The 27,618-nt window shown below is 36.9% G+C and overlaps 1 protein-coding gene across 1 annotated transcript in view; it reads left to right on the forward strand.

The window, feature by feature from the left end:
* The first annotated feature begins 3,185 nt into the window (after positions 1-3,185).
* Positions 3,186-27,618, forward strand: part of GABRB3 (gamma-aminobutyric acid type A receptor subunit beta3) — a 66,967-nt gene continuing 42,534 nt past the window's right edge. The window contains exon 1 of the mRNA XM_049613941.1: positions 3,186-3,400. Coding sequence (XP_049469898.1) covers positions 3,195-3,400 — 206 coding nt within the window. The 5' untranslated portion in view covers positions 3,186-3,194. The remainder of the gene's footprint in view (positions 3,401-27,618) is intronic.

Here is a 27,618-nt window from a genome sequence, read left to right on the forward strand (position 1 = left end):
CAAGAGAGCAAAGGGAGGATTGGACTTGTCTGCTGTCACCTTTCCTTTGTCTGCCAGTCTTTACAGGAGAAAGAAGTGGGATACTGACTAGTGTCCCCACTGGTGTAATGATGTCATTGCTTTAGAAAGCACGGCTGATACAGCAGGTTTGAATTTAAATACTAGTTTTCTCCCTGTACGACATAAGCTCTCCCCAACTCTAATCCATTCAACTCACCTCAGCAAACACCCAAGACCAAAATTGAGAGGTGCTGCTGCTTGTGTGGAGAACAGCACAAGACCCAGAGTCCAAGTTTGATGACAACTGAGTTCCCAGGGCAAAAGGACACATTCCCTACAACCTCACAGCAACCCATATGAATGCAAGTTGGAAGGAAACTCAGAGAAGTGCTAGACTTCATGACTCAGGCGTAGGATGTAGGCTTAGAAACCAAAGAGAGAAGCAAGTGAAATGCTTCTATTTCAATAAGAATGTAATTTGGAGCATTACATTCAAATTGAAAATCCTTTAGCTGCTACTGCTGATTTCCAACTTATCATGCCACCAAAACTTTGCATGTTTTAAAGATGCACCACCTACATTAACCATCGTTTCTGCTAATGCAGAGTATGTGATTGCACTCTTTGTGGGTCCATTCACATCAAGCCTAATATCTGTGAAATTTTAGGATTTCCTTAACCTGTACCCCCTTTCCACCTGTTCTCCCTATCACCTACCAGCAAGCACTCTCCACCCATTTGATCACACCTGATTTTCCTGATCCACGATTTTGTGTTTAAAATAGATTGTATTATTATTTAGGTATGGCAGACACAACAGATCAGGAGGCAGCTGACATTGAAAAGATAGTTTGTTAAACACAGACCCCAAGAGAAGGGGACACACAATCCATTGTAGGGGATGTGATAAGGCACACAGGGAAGCATCAGGGTCAGTCACAGGAAAGAAGGGAAGCTGTGGGTAAGAGCCTTTATGGTGGTTTCCATGGGAAGGAGTGGGCATGGGGGAGGCTGGATAAACAGGCTTAGGATTGGCTAGTTTCAGTAATTAAAGTGGGCCCTATGGTCTAAACTGTCTGTAGTTGCCTGGTACTTGGATATAGATGATGTATTGGCCTTGAGTGTGAAAGCCCAATACAGAAAGCACTTGGGATGTGAGCTCTGGCACTTGGGGTGTGAGCTCTGGATTGGTTGGTTTGAATTTGGAGTTTAGAGCTTAATGGGATTGTTTGTTATGTATAGGAATTAGCTAGCCCTTGGAGGAGGGAGAGAAGTCTCTCCAAGGTCAACCAGGGTCCAGATGTTAAAGCATGGGAAAACATAAAATAAAAGACAAGATTAATACACTTGGTTGCGTCAGTTGCTACTTGAAACCTTCAATGACTTTCATTGGCTATGGAGCTGACATTCAAGTTTTTCCACCTTCTTGGTCACTGCCACAGAATCCAGCCTTGCTGACCACTTTGTCTTTTTCCCCTCTTGAACTCTAAGTTCCAGCAAAACTGAACTCTTCAAAGATTCTCATCAATGCAATAAAAGCAGCATCCTCATATGATTTTTTTTCATGCTCCCTATCTAGTATCTGGCTAACCAAGGTCTTTCTTTAATGCTACCTGCTCTGTGAGGATGGGAGGTGGGCTGGGGGAGAGTTCACACAGGTAATGCCAGGCACAGAGCTCTGCCCATAAGTGCCTGTGGGGGGGGGGACTCCTCTCTGTGTCTTCTCATCTACTCAAATAGTATCTCTCCTTCAAGCTGCAGATGAAACCTCTATAAAGACTCCTCAGGCCATTTGAATTTTCTTGATTCCCCCCTCCTCTGATTTTTTATGGCCCTTATAGTTTAAAACTTATTCTATTTATAGTTATTTAGAATGCATTGGGTTTTGTCACCTCCTTGCCTGTGAGCACCTGGAGAAAAACATCCAGGTGTGTTCTTTGACATTTCAGAGGCTTCTATGTCTAACACTCTTGAGGTCAGTGATAAATAGGCATTGTTAGATTAGCAAGCACTGAGAACTGCCCTGTGAGTCAGTAAAATGAGTATTGCATAGGATGTCATAAGACCTGTGTCTAGGATAGATTCTTCAATTGATTTGCAATCCCCTCTCTCACTGTGCACAAAGCCAGGATGTTTTCAGATACCTGTAAGTGTGTGAATTCAGAAGTTCCTATATGTAACAGTGTTTTTTCCTTCCCTGGTTGGAGAGTTTAGATACTTATATAGTGGGGTTTTCAGTTTGGATTCTTATATAGTGGGGTTCAGGATGTCCCATGAATATTACCAAATTTTCAGACTTGATTGTTGTAGACTTGAATATTGATTGCCAAAAAGAATAGAAATTTAAAAATAGAATTTTCATGCTCAGCTTGATTTCTTTCTTTCTTACTACATTAATGACTTTGCAAAAGAAACCCCAAAACAAACAAACAACAAACAAACAAACCAAAACAGTAGGATCATCTGCCTAGATATGTGCTTATTTTGTTGGCAAGCCTGTGAGGGTATATACCATGGTCCATTTCTCTTCTCCTATATCCAGTGTTAGCTATAGGCTCCCATTTTTCCCAGACGAATTTATCATCATCTCAAGGTGATGATATGGCCTAGTTAGTATAGAAATGGTGTTCTGGAAGAAAAAGAGAATAAGGCATAGAGACCTCCCACAGGTCATTGGGTCGCCAAAGTATGTTTACAGAGTTTGTATTTACAGCTTTCCCAGAGGATAGGAGAGGAAAGAGGCTTATGTTGCAGAGAGAATTTGTAAATAGAGGTCTTCTGCCATAGGTGGTGAAGACACATGTGTGTCTGGTGGGAGATGGAGGACATAGGAGAGGGCTCAGGGTACTGCCAGCAACCTGATATTATGATGACTTTTTAAAAATTATTTTTTGTCCCTTATGTCTGTGTGGCTATTGCTTAAATACCAATTTGTCTAGTCTGGTTCTTGTCTAAATAAAACAGAGGATTTTTTTTCTAAAACAGAGGATTTATTAGCATGATTTATACCTATTAAACCTAGTATTTATTTGCATTTACAAGAAAGCAACCAAGCTTCCAACCCTGCCTGAAAATAATACCCACTTCTTCTGGATTCCAACCTGAATTTGACCAGTCATGGAGGAAATACGCCTGTGGCTGAGCACAAACTAACTTTTTCCTTTTCTTTCCCCCCCCAGGATTACACCTTAACCATGTATTTTCAACAATATTGGAGAGATAAAAGGCTTGCCTATTCTGGGATCCCTCTCAACCTCACGCTTGACAATCGAGTGGCTGACCAGCTATGGGTGCCTGACACATATTTCTTAAATGACAAAAAGTCATTTGTGCATGGAGTGACAGTGAAAAACCGCATGATCCGCCTTCACCCTGATGGGACGGTGCTGTACGGGCTCAGGTCTGTCTGCCTTTTCAGGGCTAATTTCGCAGTTGCATGATACATTGGCATTGAATTTCTCACTTGAGATGATTATAGGAAGTGAGGCCATGTCCTCAGATTAATTAGGAGACATCCACGGAACACTGAGATTTGCGAGCGCGCGCGCGCGCACACACACACACACACACATCTTATAAGATTTGGTGTATTACTGTTACTATAAATAGTCATCACACAAGGGAAAAACCATCTCCTTGGACTGATTTTAAATAATCGCATTGCCGTATCTGAGAGCACAGATTCTCTGAGGACGGATTTCCTATATTATAGCCACAAAGGCTGTAATGAATATTGCTCTGACACTGCAGAGGCTTTCAATAAAGTTGTCCCAAAGCTGTTTGCTGAGGTGAAAAAACTGTCTAGTTTTGCCATTATATGGGATAGTCTCCTCAGAGCTTTATGAGGTAGTGTCACCAATATTTATGGGAATGACTAAATGCAAGGCTTCCTGATGAGAATCATCTCACCAGGTCTCATAATGAAATCACTTGAATCAGGAAACCAGACTGCTGCCTGGAACCCTGAAGAGGCTCTGGGCTTTCCTGGTTGCCCTGGAAACCACCAGACCTTCCCATAATGCTCCACCACTGTTGGTGGCTAATTATTATGAATATCAACCTTGCTAAATGGTGACCTTAAAAATCTTTTGTCTCTTGTGCTGATTTTGTAATGATTTTTATTTTGTTTTGTTTTAGAGTAATTGTGTGTGGGTGTGGATGCGTGCACGTGTGTCTTTCCTGATCTCCTGGTCTAAAAGTGCTTTTGAGATCTTCTAGGAGTTACCACAGTTTTGAGAGGATGATGGTGGATATCTTGAACAAAATATGTATCATAAAATATTGTGAGACCATAGGCCTTTTACTAAGATTCCAATAGATCTTAGTGAAATCATAGCAACAGTTAAATTTAAATCATAGCAACATTTAAATCCACACCACTGACTTTTCATGCTTCAAATTAGGGAAGGGTTTATTTAACATCGCCTTAAGTAGAAAATGTTGAGTGACTTTCTCAAAACAGCAATATATAGAACAGGAGTCAGATTTTAGTGAAAATCAGACTTTTTTTTAACTTTAAGGAGGAAAAAAAGTGGTACATGTCAACCAACCTACGGTATTGCTATAATAATTGATGTTTCAGGTTGATGTTTCTCTGGGGCATTTTAAGCCTCTTTCATTTTTGCCTGGAAATTAAAAAAATGGATGCAAAACTCCAGAGGTTCTGAGAAGTACATCAGTTTTACGAAAGGTTACCCAGAAACCATGTGAGCATAAAATGAAGAGTCATGTCCCTCATTTACCTGCCCCACCTCCCGCCAAAATGAATAGAAAAACTATATGTGTGTGTGGTGGGGGGAAGAGCAAAAAGAAGCAATACCAATAAAAATTAAGACTAGGCTTGCCTTTTTAAACAAAATTTGCTATTTGGGTTCTCTCCATTTTTATTTTTGTGTTCTTTATTTTCTTACCAGAGGTAGAAAATTTAGTATGCCTCCTTTGAAACTTTAACTGTTAGGAGAATGCCTATCTGGCTGCTATAACAAAATACCATAAGCTGGATGGCTTATAAACAACAGGTATTTATTTCTCACATTTCTGGACACTGGATCCAAGATCAAGGTGCCAGTGGCTGGGGAAGGCCCACTTCCTTATTGATAGTAGGCACATTCCCACTGTGTCCTCACCTGGTGAAAAAGGGAAAGGAGCTCTGTGGGATCTCTTTTATAAGAACACTAACCCCATTCATGAAGGATCCACCCTCATGACCTCAGCCCCCACTTCCTAATACCACCACCTTTGGGGATAAGATTTCAACATATGAATTTTGGGGGGACTTAAGCATTCAGATCATAGCAGACAGAATGATATGATATGAATGAAAGAACTGTAATAAATTTTCAAGCTCCATTTGAAAGTGCTGGATTTAACAACACAAAACACAAGAATAAGAAAAGCCAAGAGAATAAAACTATATCTTTAGCTAATACCCTGCCTGTATAAATATAAATATATATATTTATAGTATATTAATATTTATATATTATTTAATATAATAATATTAATATATATAAAGTAATTATATAATAAGCCCATGGAAAGTTTTCAATAATAAACTTGGTACAATAACTTTAACTACTCTCCAGTCAAATTACATCCATTATACATCTCAAGCAACCTCTTAAATCAGTAAATGGATTTCTAAATAAATAGCTGTTTTTATTCAAATGCAGTCTCAATATACTCCTTAGATCTTTATTTAGAACCTCATATTTTTGAAACAATTCTTTAGATCTTTATGGACCCGGACAAGCTGTCAGAAAGAAAATCTCTAAACAACAGACTGCCACATTCTGCATATGCTTAACAGCTACACTGTGCTTCTGATTCCTTTTGAAATTGACTAATCTAGAAATTTCTGCCTTTAGATTTAAAAATCACAAATAGCTATAGAAATTAATTTGAATTTGAAGTTGAAGTTTGACTTGAATTTTTGGACAAAAAGCGCATTAGTATTTCAAAATAATGTTATTGAATTCACGTATATACATATTCCATGTTATTCCTTGTGAACTGAAGTAACATTTTTATATATTCTATTTCACACACACACACACACACACACACACTATAAGTATTGTGTTTTGGGTTAAAAACACTGTGAGTGTTTACATTGATAGGAAACCCTCTATCCTCCTCTTGGTCCCAAATCCTACCTTCTCTTTGCTCTCTTTCTACTTTTGTGATCACTGAATCATGTTGGTGACATGGCAAACCCAGGATGTGCCAGTGTATAAAACCCCAATGACACATTATATCTTTTTGGTACTAGGTACCATGGCATGAGCCTGAATGAGGTCTGGTGCAGCTGAGGACTTTAGTGAGTTAAATTCCCATTAAGGGTTATGGGGCACTAGGATTATTATTTATCTCCTGCTTAAAAGCAGGTGCTGCTGATGAAGGTCCAGCCCAATAGGGATTGCATCCTTACTGGCTATATCCCTGAGATACTAATTGTCCTGGCTATATCCCTGAGACATTAAAGTTGAATTTATCTCCCCACTGGAGACTGGGATTGGCCTATACCCAGCTATACCACAGTAGCTTACGCTGGTAGGTCAGTCACCATTTAACTCCTCTAGGCTCCTATTGCTATTCATATTCAGCCATTGCAGTACAGGATCAATAAGAGCTTTTGCTTTATCGAGCGTAGATGAAGATCTCTGGCTGTGGATGAGCTGTCCATGACATGGGCTTGTACGTCATCTCAGTCTTATTCTGGGAAATCATTAATCCATTACTCTGATGACTCTACAAAAGTGGTCGATGACTGCTCACACAGATACTTGAGAGTGATCATATTCTTGTAATGACAAAAGGTCATTATAAATCATGAGCTATTTTTTCAATGACTCTTACAGCCCCTTGAATTTGAAACTTGGGCTATCACTAGCTTGAGCTTGTTGGTTTGAGCTCATCTGAATAAAACAATGAACTGAGCTTTGTGAACATGTCTCAGTCACCATGTGATGCGACACAATGCTCTTGATAGGGCATTCATACCATCCTAAAATAAAACTGGGGCTCTTTGAAATTTCCTTTGTGCAGCCAAACCTTTTCAGGAATTGGAAGATCTTGGCTAAGATGCTTATAGATCTTGGTCCTGTTCCTGTCACAGTTTTTGTGTTTTCTTTGGTGCTGGGCTCAAGGTTTTTGCTGCCTGTAAGAAGGCAGAGTCATTATCCCTCTACAATATTCCCATCTTTCTTTTCCAGTCAACTGATCATCTGATATCATTGAATATCTCACCCTGCACCAGTGAGTAAACTTTGTAACATGATCTTTTCTTCAGGCCATGCATTTTGTCTTTGGAACATTTTTCTTATGTTAGGAACTGGTAATAGGTTCACAAAATAGTAATTGATTTGCTTCAAAAAGCATCTGAGAATCTAAGGCTGAGTCATCTTCATCAAAAAAGCATAGCAATATTCTACATGAAAATCTTATTGCAAAGTATATTGGAAAATACATTGTAACATTCCCACTTGCTATTAAAAATACTTAAAATTGTTAAAGTTGCCATTTTTATAATTAAGAGGTTTAATGCAATGCCAAGATGAAGCTACAACTTATTTCACAAGATTCAAATTAAGTCACCTAATTGGTTTGGCTGCCATCTCATTCCGAAACTGTATTTCCTATGGTGGTTCTGATCAGAAATCTTTTTCCCCCAGAAAACACCTAAGCTTACAGAACTAATAAGACTGATGTGATTTGAGCATAGGTGTGCTTAATTCCCAAACTCCCATTTTGTCTCTGGTTCCCAGTTACTTTTATGTAAGTAAATAACATATTGATGAATTACTTTCTAAAAAGGATTATGCCATTTTTTTTTACTCTTATCAGCAATAAATTACATATTTAGGGTTGTGACATATGCTTCAAACTTTATCATTTGGCTACTGTAAATAACCTATTTACTTCATTCCTCAAACCTGTTTAAAATCACTTGTTCCATTTTAAATTCAAGCTCATAAAATTGTATCCTTCTTACGCTCCATTCATTCTTCCCCTGTTTTTAAGGACACTTTCACACCTTCACTTCAATCACTCCCACCACTCTCATTTGATGACATTACCTCATACTTTAATTAAAAACACAGAAACCTCGGGGTGCCTGGGTGGCTCATTCAGTTAAGTGTCTGACTTCAGCTCAGGTCATGATCTTATGGTTCATGAATTTGAGCCCCACATCGGGCTCTCTGCTGTAAGTGCAGAGCCCACTACTCATCCACTGTCTCCCTTTCTGTCCCTCCTTCTTCCACCAACCCTCTCAAAAATAAATAAAATAAAAACAAACAAAAAACCATGAAACCTCTTCATCTTCTGATTTGCAAAGAGACCATCTGACATGGCTGTTACTCTTTGACTCTTGCACTCACTCTTTATCATGCTTTTAGTATGCAGACCTTCCTTCTACTCTTCATAAATATCAAAGATGAGGATGTTCCTGTCTTAAGGCCTTTGCACATGCTCTTTGCTGGATGTAATACTTCACTTGTAGATACTCATGTTTTAGCATCATAGAGTACTTACATAATTGAAGACACTTCAACTGTCACCTCCACAAGGAGGATCCTATTCTGATTGTGTATTCCCTTGTTTTATTTGTATTATAGCACTTAGATCTAACATTATCTTGTCAATATCTTATTTATTGACTTTTGTAATTACCCATGATGGTGGGGAACATGAGAATATAAATTCTCTGAGAAAAGAACTGTCTCTGTCTTATTTATTGTTCCATCCCAAAAATCTACTATTGTCTTGGGTGGAAAAAAAAATATTGTATGAGAATTAAATTTAAATTCTAATTCTTCTTTCTGTAGTACTTTTATTTTTATATTTTCCATTTAGATTCTTAATCCATCAGAATTTACCTTGGTGTATATAAGGCAGCTTTTCAAATTTTTTCTTCTCAAACAGTCAGCTATTTGTTTCTATACTTACCAGTTTATCTTTCCACATGAACAATCATTTGTTTTAGCAAATTCTAAAAAATACAGTTTGAAATGTTGGCTGGAATTATGCTCGATAAACATTGAACAAATGCTATACTATATTCAATCTTTCCTACATAACTGTGACTTTTCTGCATTCATTCATGTCTTCATTCATGACTTGTAGCAGTTTTATCATTTTCTTCAGACAGCCGTCTCATATATTGGTAAGGATATTCCTGTTTTTTATGTGTGATACTGTTAGGAGTGGGATCATTTTTGTGTTATTTTTAAACTGTCTTCTACTGATATGTGGGAAAGCTATAACCTATTTGTTTATAGCTCTTTGTTTAGGCATTTATCCAATATCATATCCATCCAGGCTTACAGTTTAGTTAGTAATCTTCAGAATTTTAGTCTAATGATCATAATGCTTATAATGATGGGTTTTTTGTGTTCATTTTCATTAGTTTTACTCTTATTTCTATTTCCTGTTTTATTGCATTGATTTCTGCTTTCAGAAAACGAAACACAGTAGGGATAATAATGTACAGTATTTCCTAGTTCTTTATTAAAAGAAGAGTGCTTCTTGCATCCCACTATGAGACATGATTTGCATTTTCAGTTTACGGTAATTATGACTCATTCTTTTACTTCCATTAAAACAATATATTTATGGGAGCATCTGGATGGCTCAGTTGGTTGGACATCCAACTTCGGCTCAGGTCATGATCTCACGGGTCATGAGTTCGAGCCCCACGTTGGGCTCTGTACTGACAACTCAAAGCCTGGAGCATGCTTCAGATTCTGTGTCTCTGTCTCTCTAGTCCCCTCCTCCACTTGAGCTCTGACTCTCTCTTTCAAAAAAATATAAATACACTATAAATTAGTTTCTGGGAACTATCTCATGAGTTGAATAACACAGATATCACAAAATTATGGAGTTTATATTCAACAACTAATTATAAATCAGATAACTGACCCTAGATTACTTTTTCTTTACATATCAGAAGTAAAAGTAGATTTATTAATTAACTCTCTGTTTGCTCATTTTCCTAACTTAACCTGTAATTGAGATGTAATAATTCCCTACCTTGATTCATCCTTGAATTCCTTATATAAATCCTATTTTATCATGGTGGGCAATACTCTTTAAAAACCATTACATTTGTTTTGTCCATGGCTAATTTACATTTTTTTTTAATTGATATATAATTGACATACAATGTTCTCTTAGTTTCAGCTGTGCAACATATTGATTCAACAATTCTATATATTACTCAAACCTACCATGATATGTGTAGTCATCATCTTCACCATGCAATATTATATGATTGGCTATACTCCCTGTGCTGTACTTTCATTCTGTGACTTATTTATTTTGTGACTAGAGGTTTGTACTTCTTGATTCTCTTTATGTATTTCACCCATCCCCCCACCCTCTCCCTTCTGGCAGCCACCAGTTTCTTCTCTGTATTTAAGAGTCTGTTATTTATTGTTTGCTTGCTTGTTTGGTTGTATTCTACATAGAAATGAAAGCTTACAGTATTTGTCTTTTTCTGTCTGACTTACTTCTCTTAGCAAAATACCCTGTAATTTCATCCATATTGTTGCAAATCGCAAGAATTCATTTCTTTTTATGGCTGAGTAATATTCTATTGTATGTGTATGTATCACATTTTCTTTATCTAGTCATCTGTCAATGAATGCAGGTTGCTTCCATATCTTGGGTGTTGTAAATAATGCTGTAATAAATATAGGGGTGCATATATCTTTCTGAATAAGGGTCTTCATTTGGGGTGTCAGGTAAATGTCCATAGTGTAATTACTGAAATATATGGGATTTCTATTTTTATTTTTTTGAGTAACCTCCATACTGTTTTCCATAGTGGTTGCACTAATTTATGTTCCTACAAATAGTGCTTGGGGGTCCCTTTTCTCCACATCCTTGCCAACGGTTGTTATTTCTTATCTTTTTTTAATACTTGCCATTGCCTGGTGCGAGGTGATAGCTCATTGTGGTTTTGATGATTGATGGATGATGGATTGATGTTTTTCTTGATAATTAACGATGTTTAACTTTTTTTTTTTTTTTGTATTTCTATTGGCTATCTGTATGTCTTTGGAAAAATGTCTATTCAGGTTCTCTACAAATGTTTTAATCAGATTTTTTTTTCTGATGTTGTGTTCTTCACATAGTTTCAATATTAATCCCTTATCAGATATATCATTTGCAAATATCCTTTCTAACTCACTAGGTTGTCTTTCTCTTTTGTTGATGGTTTCCTTTGCTGTGCAAAAGCTTTATATTTTGGTGTAGTCCCATTAGTTTATTTTTGTTTTTCTTTCCCTCCCCTGAGGAGAGATATCAATAAATATGTTGTTATAATTGTTCTTTTATAATTGCTTAAACAAACAGTTTATTGTTTTTAGGCATACCTTGTGATCTAGTCATAATGAAATTTTGTTTGTTACCCACTATCCCCTTATACACTGTTCATTGGGGTATGAAATTTCTTCACCATGGGTAAAAATTTTGGCAGATATCATGGTTTTCTGCCAATGTTTTAGTATTAGTTCTTTTCCATCATTATATTACACAACAATTCTGAAGTCAGTGTTTAATACTAAATTCAGATTTAGCATTATTATTTTCCCTTTCCACAGCCCAGCCTTATTACAGACTAGAAGCCTGTAATGGCAAAGGAAGGGTAGTTGACTTTTCAGCCTTTCTGATTCTATTTCTCTTCTATAACCCACCCCCACCCCACAACCGAGGTTGATAATAATGTGACTCCTCCCATTGTGAAAATTTAGGAGTTGGAGGGAAAATAAGAAAAGTTTTACTTGAACTAGTACCATTTTCTTGTGACTTCATACTCTTTGGACTTAGAAGATACTGAAAATTGACACTTCTCAGAGTTTCCCACCATGAGGCACCTTTCTCCAGCTGGTCCCTTGACCAGCACTGAGGGTTAGGGGAGTAGGAGGGTAGGATATGTTTTTATTTCATGAAATCTCTTGGAACTCTTTTCTCAGCTCTAGGAATCCATCTTTCATGGTCAGCTTCTCTCTCTCTGCCATCTTGGCAGGCCTCTTGTAGAGAATCCAAAATGACTTTGGATCTTCCTATTTTTACACATAGCTCATGTGTGATCCACAGGAAATATGCCTGCATTGCTATTATGATGATCCATTCCCCATTCAGTTTCCTCTATTCTGCTGCCTCAAAACTACTCAATTTGTCCCAAGTGTGAAACAGGCACCATTGCTCCTGGAGTCCCAACTGAAGGTGTTAATCTCCTAGAAGGATGGCTGGAAACTGTCTCAAGAAATCTATTCCCAGATTAATTCTTTCTCTCTTATTACTGTGACTCTTATTAAGATCTATGTCTTAGCTGAAACTTCTAAGAACCATGAGCCAATTCACTGAAATTCCTTAGTAAATTGTCCAATGGTGAGGTGGTAATGTGGGGCACTTTCACACATTTGTGATATATACCATATAGGTTCTGTTAAATATATCAATGGATTATATCTGTCTTTGTATTTCATGGTATGTTTTGACATTATATGAATCAAGAAGATTTCTTTTAATATTTTCTGTAATAGATTATACTATACAAGTAAATATTCCTAAAAGATTAGTATTCCTGTAAGTACTCTAAAAAATTAGTTATAAATATGCACATCATATGAAATGTTTTCTATAGATGCATGGTATGTTGAATAGGTTCTTGAATGACATTTTTCTACCCTGGCACACATGGCTTCAATTTCCGCTATACTTTTATGTCTCTCTAGGTTTTCTTCTTGCATCAATCTTGAAAATTCATGTTTTTCAGGAAAATTCTGTCTATTTTAAAGATGTTTTTATTGAGTGACAGCAAAATAGCAGACTAAGAAACTTCAAGCTCTTGTTTCTTTATAGAAATATCAAAAATAGGCAGAAGCTGTCTGAAACAACTTTGTAGGAGCTCTGAAAAATATTCTAAAGTTTGCAGAAACCAACCAAATGCCAAATAAAGGAAAAAACAACTATTTTAAAAAGAGTTTGAAAGTTTTGTGATATTTTTACCTGCCATTTCCCATCCCCTCCCTGATGCAAGGGCAGGTAGGAGCCCAGTTGCCAGTTTCCTCCCTTACACTGGTGGCACAGAAGAGACCTTGTTTGTAAATTATGGTGTACATATGTTCTAAACTGTCTGGAGGATACCTGAAGGACTGAAACAAGATGCTCATATCTATTTTGCATAACTCAAAATGCAGGCAGGAAAAAAAGTCAGGTTATGGTCATAAAGGCTACAATATGTCTATAACTCATGGATGTCTAGGTCAAGAGACTCAGGGTAGAAATATAAAATAGATCATGTAAGGCTCAAAGAAGAAGCTGAAGTAAGACTCTGAGAAATCATGTTATTCAAAAGCAGTTAGGGGTGCCTGGTGGCTCAGTTGGTTAAGTATCCAACTTCGGCTAAGGTCGTTATCTCATGGTTCATGAGTTTGAGCCCCGCATTGGGCTCTGTGCTGACAGCTCAGAGCCTGAAACCTGCTTCAGATTCTGTGTTTCCCTCTCTCTCTACCACTCCCCTGTTCACATTCTGTCTCTCTCTCTATTAAAAATAAACAAACATTAAAAAAAACCACTTAAGTATACAGAATTAAGAAAGTTATGCATATACGCAGGCAAAACATATCCTCAGAAAAAGTCCTGAGAAGACCTTAAGTTTTTACCCTGGCTGATCCTTAAACTCAGAGCCATCCTAGCTATGTGGTGAAGAATGTGCCAGGACAGAGCCAGTCTACAAAGACAGAAGAGGTGGCTGTTCTCTCTTTTTATTTATTTGTTTGCTTGAGTTTTTGTTTGTTTATTTTAGCTCCTCTCATTCAAAAACATCTTTGGTGAAACATTAGCTGAACATGAACTAATAGAACAAAGATTTTGCTGATTATACTGACAAGGAAAAGTCTTTTTAAAACATGATTAGAAATACTTCAAAATAAGTGGATAAAGCCTTCTTAAAAATGAACAATAGAAAGAAGAAAAACTTGATTGTCAGGGTTGTAACATTATAATAGTCAAATGCCCAATTTTCAAGAAAAAAATATTGCAAGACATACAAAGAAAAAATAAAACATGACTCATTCAAAGGAAAAAAAATAAATTGACAAAACCATTCTTGAATATACAAAAACATTGGATTTACTAGATGAAAACTAAATTGTCTGCCTTAACTATGCTCAAAGAGCTGAAGGGAAACATGAACAAAGAAACTGAAGGAAATTGAGAAAACGATGTATGAATAAAATGAACAGAATGCAATAAAGAGATAGAAGTTATAAAAGGAACCAAACAAATCCTGAAGCTGAATGACACAGCAATTGAAGTATTCACTAGAGGGAATTTCAGCCAGATTTCAGTAACCAGAAGAAACAATAAGCAAATTTGAAGACAGAACAAATAAAATCAAGTAGGATAACAGAAAGAAAAATGATCAAAGAAAAATGAATGAAGCCTAAGGGACTTGTAAGAAACCATCAGGTCCACCAAGAGATGGGAGTGAGAAAGGTGTTCAAAAATTATTTGAAGAAATATTGGCTAAAAAATTCCTGAAGTTGATGAAAAATATGAATCTATAAATCTAAAAGGCTCAAAAAGCTCCAAGTAGGACAAAACCAAAGAGACCAACACAAAGACACATACAATTGAACATGAAAAGTCACATATACAGGGAGAATCTTTAAATCATCAAGACTGAAGTGACTCATCCTATAAATCATCAAGACTGAAGTGACTCATCCTATATAGGGGAGCCTCAAAAAAGATTATGGGCCATTTTTTTCCATCAGAAGCCTTGGAGGCTAGAAGGCAGGGGAATGATTAAATATTTGAATTGTTGAAAGATAAAACTTATGAATAGCAAATTCTAAATCTGACAAAACTGTCCTTCAGGAGTAGGGATTAATAAATTCCCAGGTAAACAAAAGCTGAGGGATTTTTATTACCACTAGACCTGTGCCTCAAAAAGGCTACTTTCATTTCAGTTTGAAATGAAAGGATGCTAGACAGTAACTTGAAGGTATATATAGATTTTTTAAAAATCTCCAGTAAAAGTAAATGAAATGAGTATTACTTTAATTTTTTTGTAACTGCATTTTTTCTGCTATTGAAAAGACACAAGCTTAAAAATAATTATAAAGCTTTGTCATTAGCTACATAAGGTATGAAGATGCAACTTGTAACATCAATAACATAGGGTAGTGCAAAGCAAATTGAGTAGAGATTTTATATGTGGTTAAAGTAAAGCTTATGTTAATTAATATTAGATTATTATGTCAGGATGTCCTATATAATCTCCAGGGTAACCAAAATGAAATTGTCTATAGAATATATGTAAAGGAGGAGTGCCTGTGTGGCTCAGTCAGTTAAGTGCATCTGACTCTTGATTTCAGCTCAGGTCATGATCTCACAGTTCATGAGATTAAGCACCGTGTCTGGCTCTGCACTGACAGCATGGAGCCTGCTTGGGATTCTCTCTCACTTTCTCTCTCTCTGTACACCCCCTGATCATGGGTGCTTTCTCTCTCAAAATAAATAAATAAATAAACTTAAAAATAAAGAATATACATAAAGGAAATGAGAAGAGAATCAAAATATCTCACAAAAAAGTCAGCTAAACAGAAAAGAAAAAGATAGGGTAAATGAAGGAACAAAAGGCTATAGGACATACAGAAAACAGCAAAAAGAAAGAAGCCTTTCCTTATTCATGACCACTTTAAATATAAATAGATTTGGTGTGCCTGGATGGCTCAGTTGGTTAAGCACCCAACTCTTGATTTCGACTCAGGTCATGATCCCAGGATCATGAGATCATGCCTTGCATTGGGCTCTGTGCTGGATATGGAACCTGCTTAAGACTCTCTTGCTCTCTCTCTCTCTCTCTCTCTATATATATATATATATATATTTATTTCTCTCTCTTTCTCTCCCCCTCCCTCACTCTCTCTACAATAAATAAATAAATAAATAGATCATACATGATAGATAGATAGATAGATGATAGATAAATAGATAAAGAATACAAATAGATTAAACTCTTCACACAAGAGCTAAAGATTGGAAAAATGGATAAAAAACAAAACAAGATCCATCTATATGCTATTTATGAAAGACTCACTTTAGTTCTAAAGACATAATAAATTTAAAGTGAAAGGATATAAAAATGTATATTCTATACATATAGTAATGAAAAGAGAGCTGAGGTGGCTATACTAATATGAGATTAAATAGACTTTAGGTCAAAGACTACACTAAGACAAAAAAAATACTGTATATTGATGATAAAAGTCAATTGTCCAAGATTTGATGGTTATAAACATATATACATGAGACATCAGAATTTCAAATATATACAGAATTGAAATGAGAATTATAAAGTTCTACAATAATAAAAAAAAAATATGAGATGCTGGGAAGCAATGTTAAGAGGGAAATTTATACCTGTAGACATATACATTGAAAAGAAGAATTGAATTATCCTAGTTTCCTATCGTAGGGAACTAAAAAAAGAAAAGTAAATAAAAATGAAAGCTAGCACAAAGAAGCAAATAATAAAGAGTAGAGTAGAGATAGAAAAAATATAGAGTACTAATGCTATGTAGAAAAATCAATGAAATGAAAATTTGGTCCTTTGAAAAGATCAACTAAGTGGACAAATCTTTAGTTAGACCAAGAAAAAATAAAGAAGACTCAAATAACAAAAATCAGGAATGAAAAGGAGAACATTAGTACCAATTTTACAAAATATAAAGATTTTCAAGTGAATACTATGAAAAATTATATGCCAATAAATGAGATAACCTGGATGAAATGGACGAATTTATAGAAACATGCAAAACTGATATATAAACAAAGAAAATATGAACAGACTTACAATTACTGTAGCAATTGAATCAGTAACTTAAAACAAAACAAAACAAAACAAAACAGAAACAAACCAGCCTTGGACCAAATGGCTTCACTGGTGCATTTTACCAAATATGCAAAGAAGAATTACCCCCAGTTAAATCAAGTGAAGAATTAAGCCACAAAAAGTCAAACTCTTCCCAAAAACTGATGAGGACAAAATGCTTCCTTACTCATTCTATGAAGCCAACATTACCCTGACACCAAAGCCAGAAAAAACACTATAAGAAAACCACAGATCAATAACCCTTATTAATATTAATGCAGAAATCCCCCCCAAAATTACTAGCAAGCTGGATTCAGCAACACATGCTTTGATAAAGTGGTACTTATTCCTGGAATGCAAGTATGGGTCAACATAGGAAAATAACATTAAAAAAAAATGAAAAGAAAAAAAAACCATATTTCAATTGATGCAGAAAAGTATTTAACAAAATTGAACACCCTTTTATGATAAAAATGTGCAAAGAAGTAGAAATTGATGGCAACTCCCTCACATGATAAGGAACATACATTAAAAACTTCCAATTAAATTCCTATTCATTTGTGAAAAGCTGAAATCTTTTCCCTTAATATCAGTAACAAGGATGTTTACTTATGCTATATCTGTTTTAATTGGAAAAGGAATAATTTGTCTTCAGAAAATATGATTTTATGTAGAAACCTAGAGATTTCATGCAACACCTCCCCCTAACCTGTTCTTCTAAAAAATGAATTCAACAAGACTACACATTTCAAAATCAACATATAAAAAACCAGTTGCAGAGAGACCTGGGAAGATGGCAGTGTAGGAGGACACTGAGCTCACCTCGTCCTGCTGATTGCTTAGATCCCACCCACATCTGCTTAATAACCCAGAAAACTGCCAAAAGACTACCACAAAGGACTCTCCAGAGCCAAGCTTAGATAAGAGGCCCACAGAAGAGGGTAGGAAGGGTGGAGAGGTGGTGCACGCTACATGGACTGGCAGGAGGGAGCCAGGGTGGTTGAGGCATAGCCCACCTGGCAAGGCAGAGCCCCTGAAAGTCTGGCTTGCAAAAGCAGAGGCGCTGAACTCTGTGAGTTCTGACAACCAGCGGGACTTAATATCTGGAATTTTAAAAGTCAACAGCTCTGCTCTTGGAGAGCGTGGAGGCTAAGAGGATGCCAGGAGGGAGAGTTGTTGAGCCCCAGAAAACAGAGCTCAGCTTGGCTGGGGAACAAGGCATGGCAAGCGCCATCTCTCTCTCCCATTCCCCAGCCGAAATTCCAAAGGGAACCAGTTCCAGTCACAAAACTTGCTTGCACCAAGCAAATGCCCACGACAGTGCTTCTGTGGATCCATCCCTCGGACAGGCCTGCCTCCCTCCCGGTGCTGCAGGGCCCCTCCTTCAGGGGACCACCAACTGCAAAGCTAGCTAAGCCTTCCTCTCCCACCCCTGTGCACCTTGGGGATCCACCCCGTCTAATACACCCTTGGCCAGATCCCATCGAGACAGCACCACAAGCCTGGCAGTGTGCAAGCAGCCGAGACAGGGGCCACACCACTCCACAGTGAGTCCTGCCCCTGGGACAGAGGAAGATAAGGTACACACCAGTCTTACTGTGTCCCCAGCAGTGGGCTGGGGGCAGACATTGGGTCTGAATATGGCCCCACCCACCGACACAAGTTTCTCCTGACAGAGCAGGGGAAGTGCCCTGAGTTTAGGGCTACTAAGGGAATACCCAAAATGATGAAATGGAAGAATTTTCCTCAAAAGAAACTCCAGGAAGTAGCAACAGCTAATGAATTGATCAAAAACGATTTAAGGAATATAATGGAATAAGAATTTAGAATAATAGTCATACAGTTAATTGCTGGGCTTGAAAAAAGCATACAGGACAGCAGAGAATCTATTGCTACAGAGATCAAGGGACTAAAAAATAGTCATGAGGAACTATAAACTGCTATAAATGAGGTACAAAATAAAATAGAGCCAGACATAGGACGGATTGAAGAGGCAAAGGAGAGAATAAATGAATCAGAAGATAAAATTATGGAAAAAGAGGAAGCTGAGAAGAGAGATGAAAAATCCAGGAGTATGAGAGGAGAATTAGAGAACTAAGTGATGCAATCAAACAGAACAATATCCAAACCATAGGAATTCCAGAAGAAGAAGAGAGAGAGAAAAGAGCTGTAGGGGTACTTGAACAAATCATAGCTGAGAACTTCCCTGAGCTGGGGAACGAAAAAGGCATTGAAATCCAAGAGACACAGAGAACTCCCTTCAGAGGTAACTTGAATCCATCTTCTGCATGACATATCATAGTGAAACTGGCAAAAGAGAAAATTCTGAAAGCAGCTAGGGATAAACAGACTCTAACTTACAAAGGTAAGCTCATAAGAGTAGGGACAGACCTATCTACTGAAACTTGGCAGGCAAGAAAGGAATGGCAGGAAATCTTCAATGTGATGAACAGAAAAAAATATGCAGCCGAGAATCCTTTATCCAGCAAGTCTGTCATTCAGAATAGAAGGAGAGATAAAGATTTTCCCTAACAAACAAAAATGGAAAGAATTCATCACCACTAAACCAGCCCTACAAGAGATCCTAAGGGGGACTCTGTGAGTGAAATGTTGCAAGGACCACAAAGTACCAGAGACATCACTACATGCATGAAACCTACAGACATCACAATGACTTTAAACCCATATCTTTCAACAATAACACTTAATGTAAATGGACTAAATGTTCCAATAAAAAGACATAGGGTATCATACTGGATAAAAAAAAAACAAGACCCATCTATTTGCTGTCTACAAGAGACTCATTTTAGACCTGAGGACACCTTCAGATTTAATGTGAGAGAATGGAGAACTATCTATCATGCTACTGGAAGTCAAAAGAAAGCTGGAGTAGCCATACTTATATCAGACAAACTAGACTTTAAATTAAAGGCTGTAACAAGAGATGAAGAAAAGCATTATGTAATAATTACAGGGTCCATCCATCAGGAAGAGCTAACAATTATAAATGTCTATGTGCCGAATATGGGAGCCCCCAAATATATAAAAACAATTAATCACAAACATAAGCAACCTTATTGATTAGAATGTGGTAATTGCAGGGGACTTTAATACCCCACTTACAACAATGGATAGATCATCTAGACACAGCATCAATAAAGAAACAAGGGCCCTGAATGATACATTGTATCAGATGGAATTGACAGATATATTTAGAACTCTGCATCTCAAAGCAACAAAATATACTTTCTTCCTGAGTGCACATGGAACATTCTCCAAGATAGATTACACACTGGGTCACAAAACAGCCCTTCATAAGTATAAAAGAATTGAGATCATACCATGCACACTTTCAGACCACAAGGCTATGAAACTTGAAATCAACAACAGGAAAAGTCTGGAAAACTTCCAAAAGCATGGAGGCTAAAGAACACCCTACTAAAGAATGAATGGGTCAACCAGGCAATTAGAGAAGAAATTAAAAAGTATATGGAAGCAAACGAAAGTGAAAATACAACAATCCAAACGCTTTGGGATGCAGCTAAGGCAGTCCTGAGAGGAAAATACATTGCAATCCAGGCCAATCTCAAGAAACAGGAAAAACCCCAAATACAAAATCTAGCAGGACACCTAAAGGAACTAGAAGCAGAACAGCCCAGACACCCCAAACCCAGCAGAAGAAGAGAAATAATAAAGTCAGAGCAGAAATAAGCAATATAGAATCTAAAAAAACCTGTAGAGCAGATCAATGTAACCAAGAGTTGGTTTTTTGAAAAAATAAACAAAAAAACCTTAGTCAGTCTTCTCAAAAAGAAAAGGGAGATGACCCAAATAGATAAAATCATGAATTAAAATGGAATCATTACAACCAATCCCTCAGAAATACAAGCAATTATCAAGGAATACTATGAAAAAATATATGCCAACAAACTGGACAACCTGGAAGAAATGGACAAATTCCTAAGCACCCACACACTTCCAAAACTCAAACAGCAATAAATAGAAAACCTGAACAGACCCACAACTAGCGAAGATATTGAATCAGTTATCAAAAATCTCCCAACAAATAAGAGTCCAGGACCAGATGGCTTCCCAGGGGAATTCTACCAGACATTTAAAGCAGAGATAATACCTATCCTTCTCAAGCCCTTCCAAAAAAATAGAAAGGGAAAGAACACTTCCAGACTCATTCTATGAAGCCAGCATTAATTTGACTCCCAAAGCAGACGGAGACCAGCAAAAAAAAAAAAAAAAAAAGGAGAAATACAGGCCAATATCCCTGATGAATATGGATGCACAAATTCTCAGCAAGATACTAGCAAATCTAATTCAACAGAATATAAAAAGAATTATTCACCAAGATCAAGTGGGATTCATTCCTGAGCTGCAGAGCTGGTTCAACATTTGCAAATCAATCAATGTGACACATCACATTAATTAAAAGAAAAGATAAATCCATATGATCCTGTCAATTCATGTGGAAAAAGTATTTGACAAAATTCAGCATCCTTTCTTAATAAAAATCCTCAAGAGAGTCGGGATAGTAGGAACATGGATAAACATCATAAAAGCCATTTATGAAAAGCCCACAGCTAATCTCATCCTCAATGGGGGGAAACTGAGAGCTTTCCCCCTGAGATCAGGAACACGACAGGGATGTCCACTCTCACACTGTCGTTTAGCATAGTGTTGGAAGTTCTAGCATCAGCAATCAGACAACAAAAGGAAATCAAATGCATCAAAGTTGGGAAAAATGAAGCTAAGCTTTCACTTTTTTGCAAATGGCATGATATTACGCATGGAAAACCCAATAGATTCCACCAAAAGTCTGCTAGAACTGATACCTGAATTCAGCAAATTTTCAGGATACAAAATTAATGTAAAGAAATCAGTTGCATTCTTATACACCAATAGTGAAGCAACAGAAAGATAAATAAATAAACTGATCCCATTCACAGTTGCACCAGGAATCATAAAATACCTAGGAATAAACCTAACCAAAGATGTAAAAGATGTTTATGCTAAAACTATAGAAATCTTATGAAGGAAATTGAAGAAGATACAAAGAAATGGAAAAACATTTCGTGCTCATGGATTGGAAGGGTAGATATTGTTAAAATGTCAATACTCCCCAACGCTATCTACACATTCAATGCAATCCCAATCAAAATTACACCAGCATTCTTCTTGAAGCTAGAACAAGCAATCCTGAAATTTGTATGGAACCACAAAAGACGATGAATAGCCATTGTAATATTGAAGAAGAAGACCAAAGCAGGAGGCATCACAATCCCAGACTTCAGCCTCATTACAAAGCTGTAATGATCAAGACAGCATGGTATTGGCACAAAAAGACACAGAAACCAATGGAACAGAATACAGACCCCAGAATTGGACCCACAAATGTATGCCCAACTAATCTTTGACAAAACAGGAAATACTATCCAATGGAAAAAAGACAGTCTCTTTAACAAATGGTGCTGGGAGAACTGGACAGCAATATGGAGAAGAATGAAACTAGACCACTTTCTTATACCATTCTCAAAAATAAACTCAAAATGGATGAAGGACCTGAATGTGAGATAGGAAACCATCAAAACCCTAGAGGAGAAAGCAGGAAAAACCCTCTCTGACCTCAGCCACAGCAATTTCTTACTTGACACATCTCCAAACGCAAGGGGATTAAAAGCAAAAATGAACTATTGGGACCTCATGAAGATGAAAACTTCTTCACTACAAAGGAAACAATCAACAAAACTAAAAGGCAAATGACTGAATGGGAAAAGATATTTGCAAATGACATATTGGACAAAGGTCTAGTACACAAAGTCTATAAAGAACTCACCAAACTCCACACCCAAAAACAAGTAATCCAGTGAAGAAATGAGCAGAAAACATGAATGGACACTTCTCTAAAGAAGACATCTAGATGGCCAACAGGCACATGAAAAGATGCTCAATGTCGCTCCTCATCAGGGAAATACAAATCAAAACCACACTCAGATATCACCTCATGCCAGTCAGAGTGGCTACATTCCAGCCACTCTGGAAAACAATGTGGAGGTTCCTCAAAAAATTAAAAATAAATCTACCCTATGACCCACCAATAGCACTGCTAGCAATTTCCCCAAGGGACACAGGAGTGCTGATGCATAGGGGCACTTGTACCCCAATGTTTATAGCAGCATTTTCAACAATAGCCAAATTATTGACAGAGTCTAAATGTCCATCAAATGATGAATGGATAAAGAAATGGTGGTTTATATACAATGGAATACTACTTGGCAGTGAGAAAGAATGAAATATGGCCTTTTGTAGCAACATGGATGGAACTGGAAAGTGTTATGCTAAGTGAAATAAGTCACACAGAGAAAGACAAATACCATATGTTTTCACTCTTATGTGTATCCTGAGAAACTTATCAGAAGACCATGGGGAAGGGAAAGGAGAAAAAAAAAGTTACAGAGAAGGAAGGAGGCAGACCATAAGAGAGCTTAAAAACTGAGAATAAACTGAGGGTTGATGGGGGGGGTGGGAGTGGAGGGGAAAGTGAGTGATGGGCATTGAGCAGGGCACCTGTTGGGATGAGCACTGGGTGTTGTATGGAAACCAAGTTGACAATAAATTTCACATAAAAATAGTAAATAAATACCAGTTGCATTTCTATATGTTAAAAATGAGCAATCGAAACAGGAAATTAAGAAAACAATTCCATTTAAATTAGCATCTGAAAGAATGAAATACTTAGGGATAAATTTAATGATGGAGGCAAAAGACTCATACACTAAAACTATAAAACATTGCTGAAGGAATTTAAAGAAGACATAATTAAATGGAAGATATCTTGTATTCATTGATTGGAAGACTTGGTATTGTTAAGATGAAAATACAACCTAAAGTGATCTACAGATTCAGTGCAATCCCCATCAAAATCCCAATTCCTTTTTTCTGTAACATGGAAAACCCCATTCTAAAATTCATGCAGAATTATGGAACCCCAGATATCCAAAACAATCTTGAGAAAGAAGATCAGAAATGGACGTCTCGCATTTACTGATTCAAAACTTACTACAAAGCCCTGGTAATCAAAACAGTGTAATACTGGCATAATAATATACACACTGGCCAGTAGAATAAAATACAGTTCAAAATAAACTTTTACGTATATGATCAAATGATTTTTGACATGGGTGGCAAGAGAATTCAATGAATAAAAGACAGGATACTTAATAAATAGTGCTGGAAAAGCTAAATATCCACATGTAAGAGTGAAGTTGCATGCTTATACCAGAGACAAAAATGAGCTCAGAATGGATCATAGATGTAAATGTGAGAGATAAAGGTATAAAAGTCTTAGGAAAAGATGGGAAAAGCTTCATGACATTAGATTTGGCAATGATTTCTTGGATACGGCATTGAAGTGCAGGCAACAAGAACAACAACACAATATAAATTGGACTATAGCAGAGAATTCTGTGCATCAAAGAACACAGTCAACAGGCTGAGAAGACAACCAGTGGAATGGGAGAAAATATTTGCAAACTGTATATCTGATATGGGTACTTAATATTCAGATTATGTACAGAACTCCTGCAAGTCAACAACAACAAAAAAAAAATCAAGCAGTTTAAAAATAGCCAAAGGACTTGAACACACTATTTATCCAAAGAAGATATACAAATGGCCACTTAGCATGTGAAAAGATACCTAACATTACTAGTCACGAAGGGAATGGATATCAAAACCACATTGAGATACCATTTCACACCCATTAGGATGGCTATTATTTAAAAAAAGAAAAAGAAAAGAAAAGAAGTGTTGGCAAACTTACAGAGTAATTGGAATCCTTATGCATTGTTGGTGGAATATAAAACAGTTCAGACTCTGTGGAAAGCAATGTGACTATTTTTTTGAAAAATTAAACATAGAATTATTATACAGTCCAGTAATTCCAATTCTAGGTATATACCAAAAGAAACAAAAGCAGTGACTCAAACAGATAGTTGTACACCAACATTCACAGCAGCATTATTCACAATAGCTAAAAGTTTGAAACAAACCAAATGTGCATTAACATATGAATAAACAAAATGCAGTATATCATACAATTGAATATTATTTAGCTTTAAAAAGATGTGAAATGCTGATATATGCTACAACAAAGATGAACTTTGAAAACATCGTAAATTAACTAAGCCTGGCACAAAAGGACAAATATTAAATGATTCTACTTATGAGAGATACCTAGACTAAGTAAATTTATAGAGAAAGTAGAATAGAGGTTACCAGGTCCCAAGGGAAGGGGAGAATAGGGAGTTAGTGTTTGATGGGTACAGAGTTTTCTGTTTGAGATGATGAAAAACTTCGGGAGATGGATGGTGGTAATGGTTGCACAGCAATATGAATGTACTTTCCAGTAAACTGTCACTTAAAAATGGTGCAAATGGTAAGTTTTACATATATTTTAAAAATAATTCTTTATTGTTTCATGTTTAATTCTACTAACAGTTGACTTGTATGCTATTTGTTTTTGCTCTGTTTGTCTAATAAAGCTGTTTCATACCCATTTTCTGTCCTTTACCTATCATCTTCTTTTTTCAAAGCTTTGTCTTCTTCCTCTGCCCTTAGGAAGGTTCTACAAGTTTGCCTTCTCCCTTCCGTTTTATTGTCCCCAGACCAGCAGCAGCACCATCATCTAGGAAATTCAGAACTGCAGACCTTCTGTTCAGAATCTGCATTTTAACAAAACCCCTCTGTGATTTGTATGCCCATTAAAGTTTTAGAAGTCATCTACATCATTAAATTATTTTCAGCTATGTCAAGCCTACTGTCTCTGTCTTCAGTATAAATATCAATTCAGTGCCTATGGCTGGGAATCCTAACCTTCTTTTCTTAGCTTTACAGAATCTATCTATGCCTTTATCTCAGGCTCTTCTTTCCCTGTCTCCCTGTTTTTGTTCTAAAGAGAGCACATATGCATTCATGCCTTTTGACTACTAGACATACATCTTCCAAATATTCCAAGTTTCATTTTCAATGCTTCCACACTTTTCATATAACACCTCTTTGTTTTATTCACGGTTATGCTTATGTAGGCTATATCCTAGACACAAATTGATTTTCTAGTGAGACTATGGATATGGTGACCCTCATGTCCTTCAGCCTCATTCTCACCTTGGAAGCCTTAACCTCTTAGGGTATAAATCTGAAAAATTGGTTAATGTGCTCCATTTGTTATGCCTAATTGCATTCATTCAGAGTAGGACCTCCCTTCTGACTGCTGGGTTAACTGACTAAGCCTTGAAGTCAGGTGTAATGTATGGTAATTTGAATAGAGTCTAGAATGATATCTTGTACTCTAGCATGCGTGGTTTCCAAGCCCTGTGGATATCTGCCTTTAGCACCAATGACTTTTCTTTGAACTCATGGGCTATATGTATTTGTCTGTGTTCCCCAACCACTTTCAACCAGAGAGTTGTATCTTTTAAAGCTATATAGAAAGACAGAGGGAAAGAGGGACTGGATGTTTAGGTTATGGGGCAAGTCCAGACCACTCATTCTGTCTGGCTAATGCTATTCTTCTAGCCCTTTCCAGGGGAACTCACTGTAGTCATGAAGATGTTCTAAAATCTGTACTGTCTGATATAGTAGTCTCCAGCCATATGTGACTGCTGAGCACTTCAAATGTGACTAGTGCATCAGAGGAACTGAATTTTCAACTTTTATTTAATTTTAATTAATTTAAAGTTTAAATGTAAAATAATCACATGTATTAGTGCCTACCATTTTTGAACAACATACTTCTAGATGTGAAGCTCTGCCAAGTGACATAACCACATCCAGATAATTAGGGAGTTCTTTCCTGGTTCTTTCAAATTGGTTCCTCCCTTCCTCTTCAGAGGGTTGAGCTTGTAGTATTCTCCTCAAGAACTTCCTCAATCATCCATTTTGACAGTTCTGTTCTTGGCAGATGATTAAGGATCTGGCATAGACTTTTCTGTTCATTTTGGTTTTCAATTCAGCACTATTACCAGTTTTGGCCTTCGTGTTGCTTTATCACCATATGGTTTGAAAATCAAGAAGAGATACATAAGGACCTGTCTCATTTTCCTGATATGACTACTCATTTCAACAAAATTGATATTTTTAAAATGATAGTGGTTTTATACTGAAACATAGAGATAAATAATCCTGTTTTAGAAAAATGCTGTCTACTAAGGGCTTTGCTATCCTATCTCACTCTTGAGAAGTATCAGGTTGTGATTTCCATTTTGTATAAGAGAATTTATGCTTTTCTATGTATGTTATTATCTTGGTTGATTGTTATATCTCTTATCTATTGCTACAATGCTGCTGTGTAACAAACAGCTAGAAAGTCTCAATGCCAGATGATAATAAGTGCTCATTGCCTGTGTGTCTGTGTGATTAATGAACATCTCTGCTCATCCTGGCTGGCTTATTCACAGACCTGGGGGTGGGTGGTCTCTACAAGGGATTAATGGGCACCTCCATACTTCTCCACTTGGCCATTCTCCATCTAAGACCAGTGGACTCATTTGGGCATGGTTTTCTCACAACAAAGGCAGAATCACAAAAGGAGACTGGAAACAGAGTGCCTCTTGGGAGCTAAGCTTGAGACTGGCACATTGTCACTTCCACATATTCTGGCAGACAAAGTGAGTCACAATTTGGCCCTCATTCAGGAGGTGGGCAGACAGCTTCTTTTT

Source organism: Panthera uncia, assembly GCF_023721935.1.
Source record: "Panthera uncia isolate 11264 chromosome B3 unlocalized genomic scaffold, Puncia_PCG_1.0 HiC_scaffold_1, whole genome shotgun sequence".
Taxonomy (NCBI): domain Eukaryota; kingdom Metazoa; phylum Chordata; class Mammalia; order Carnivora; family Felidae; genus Panthera; species Panthera uncia.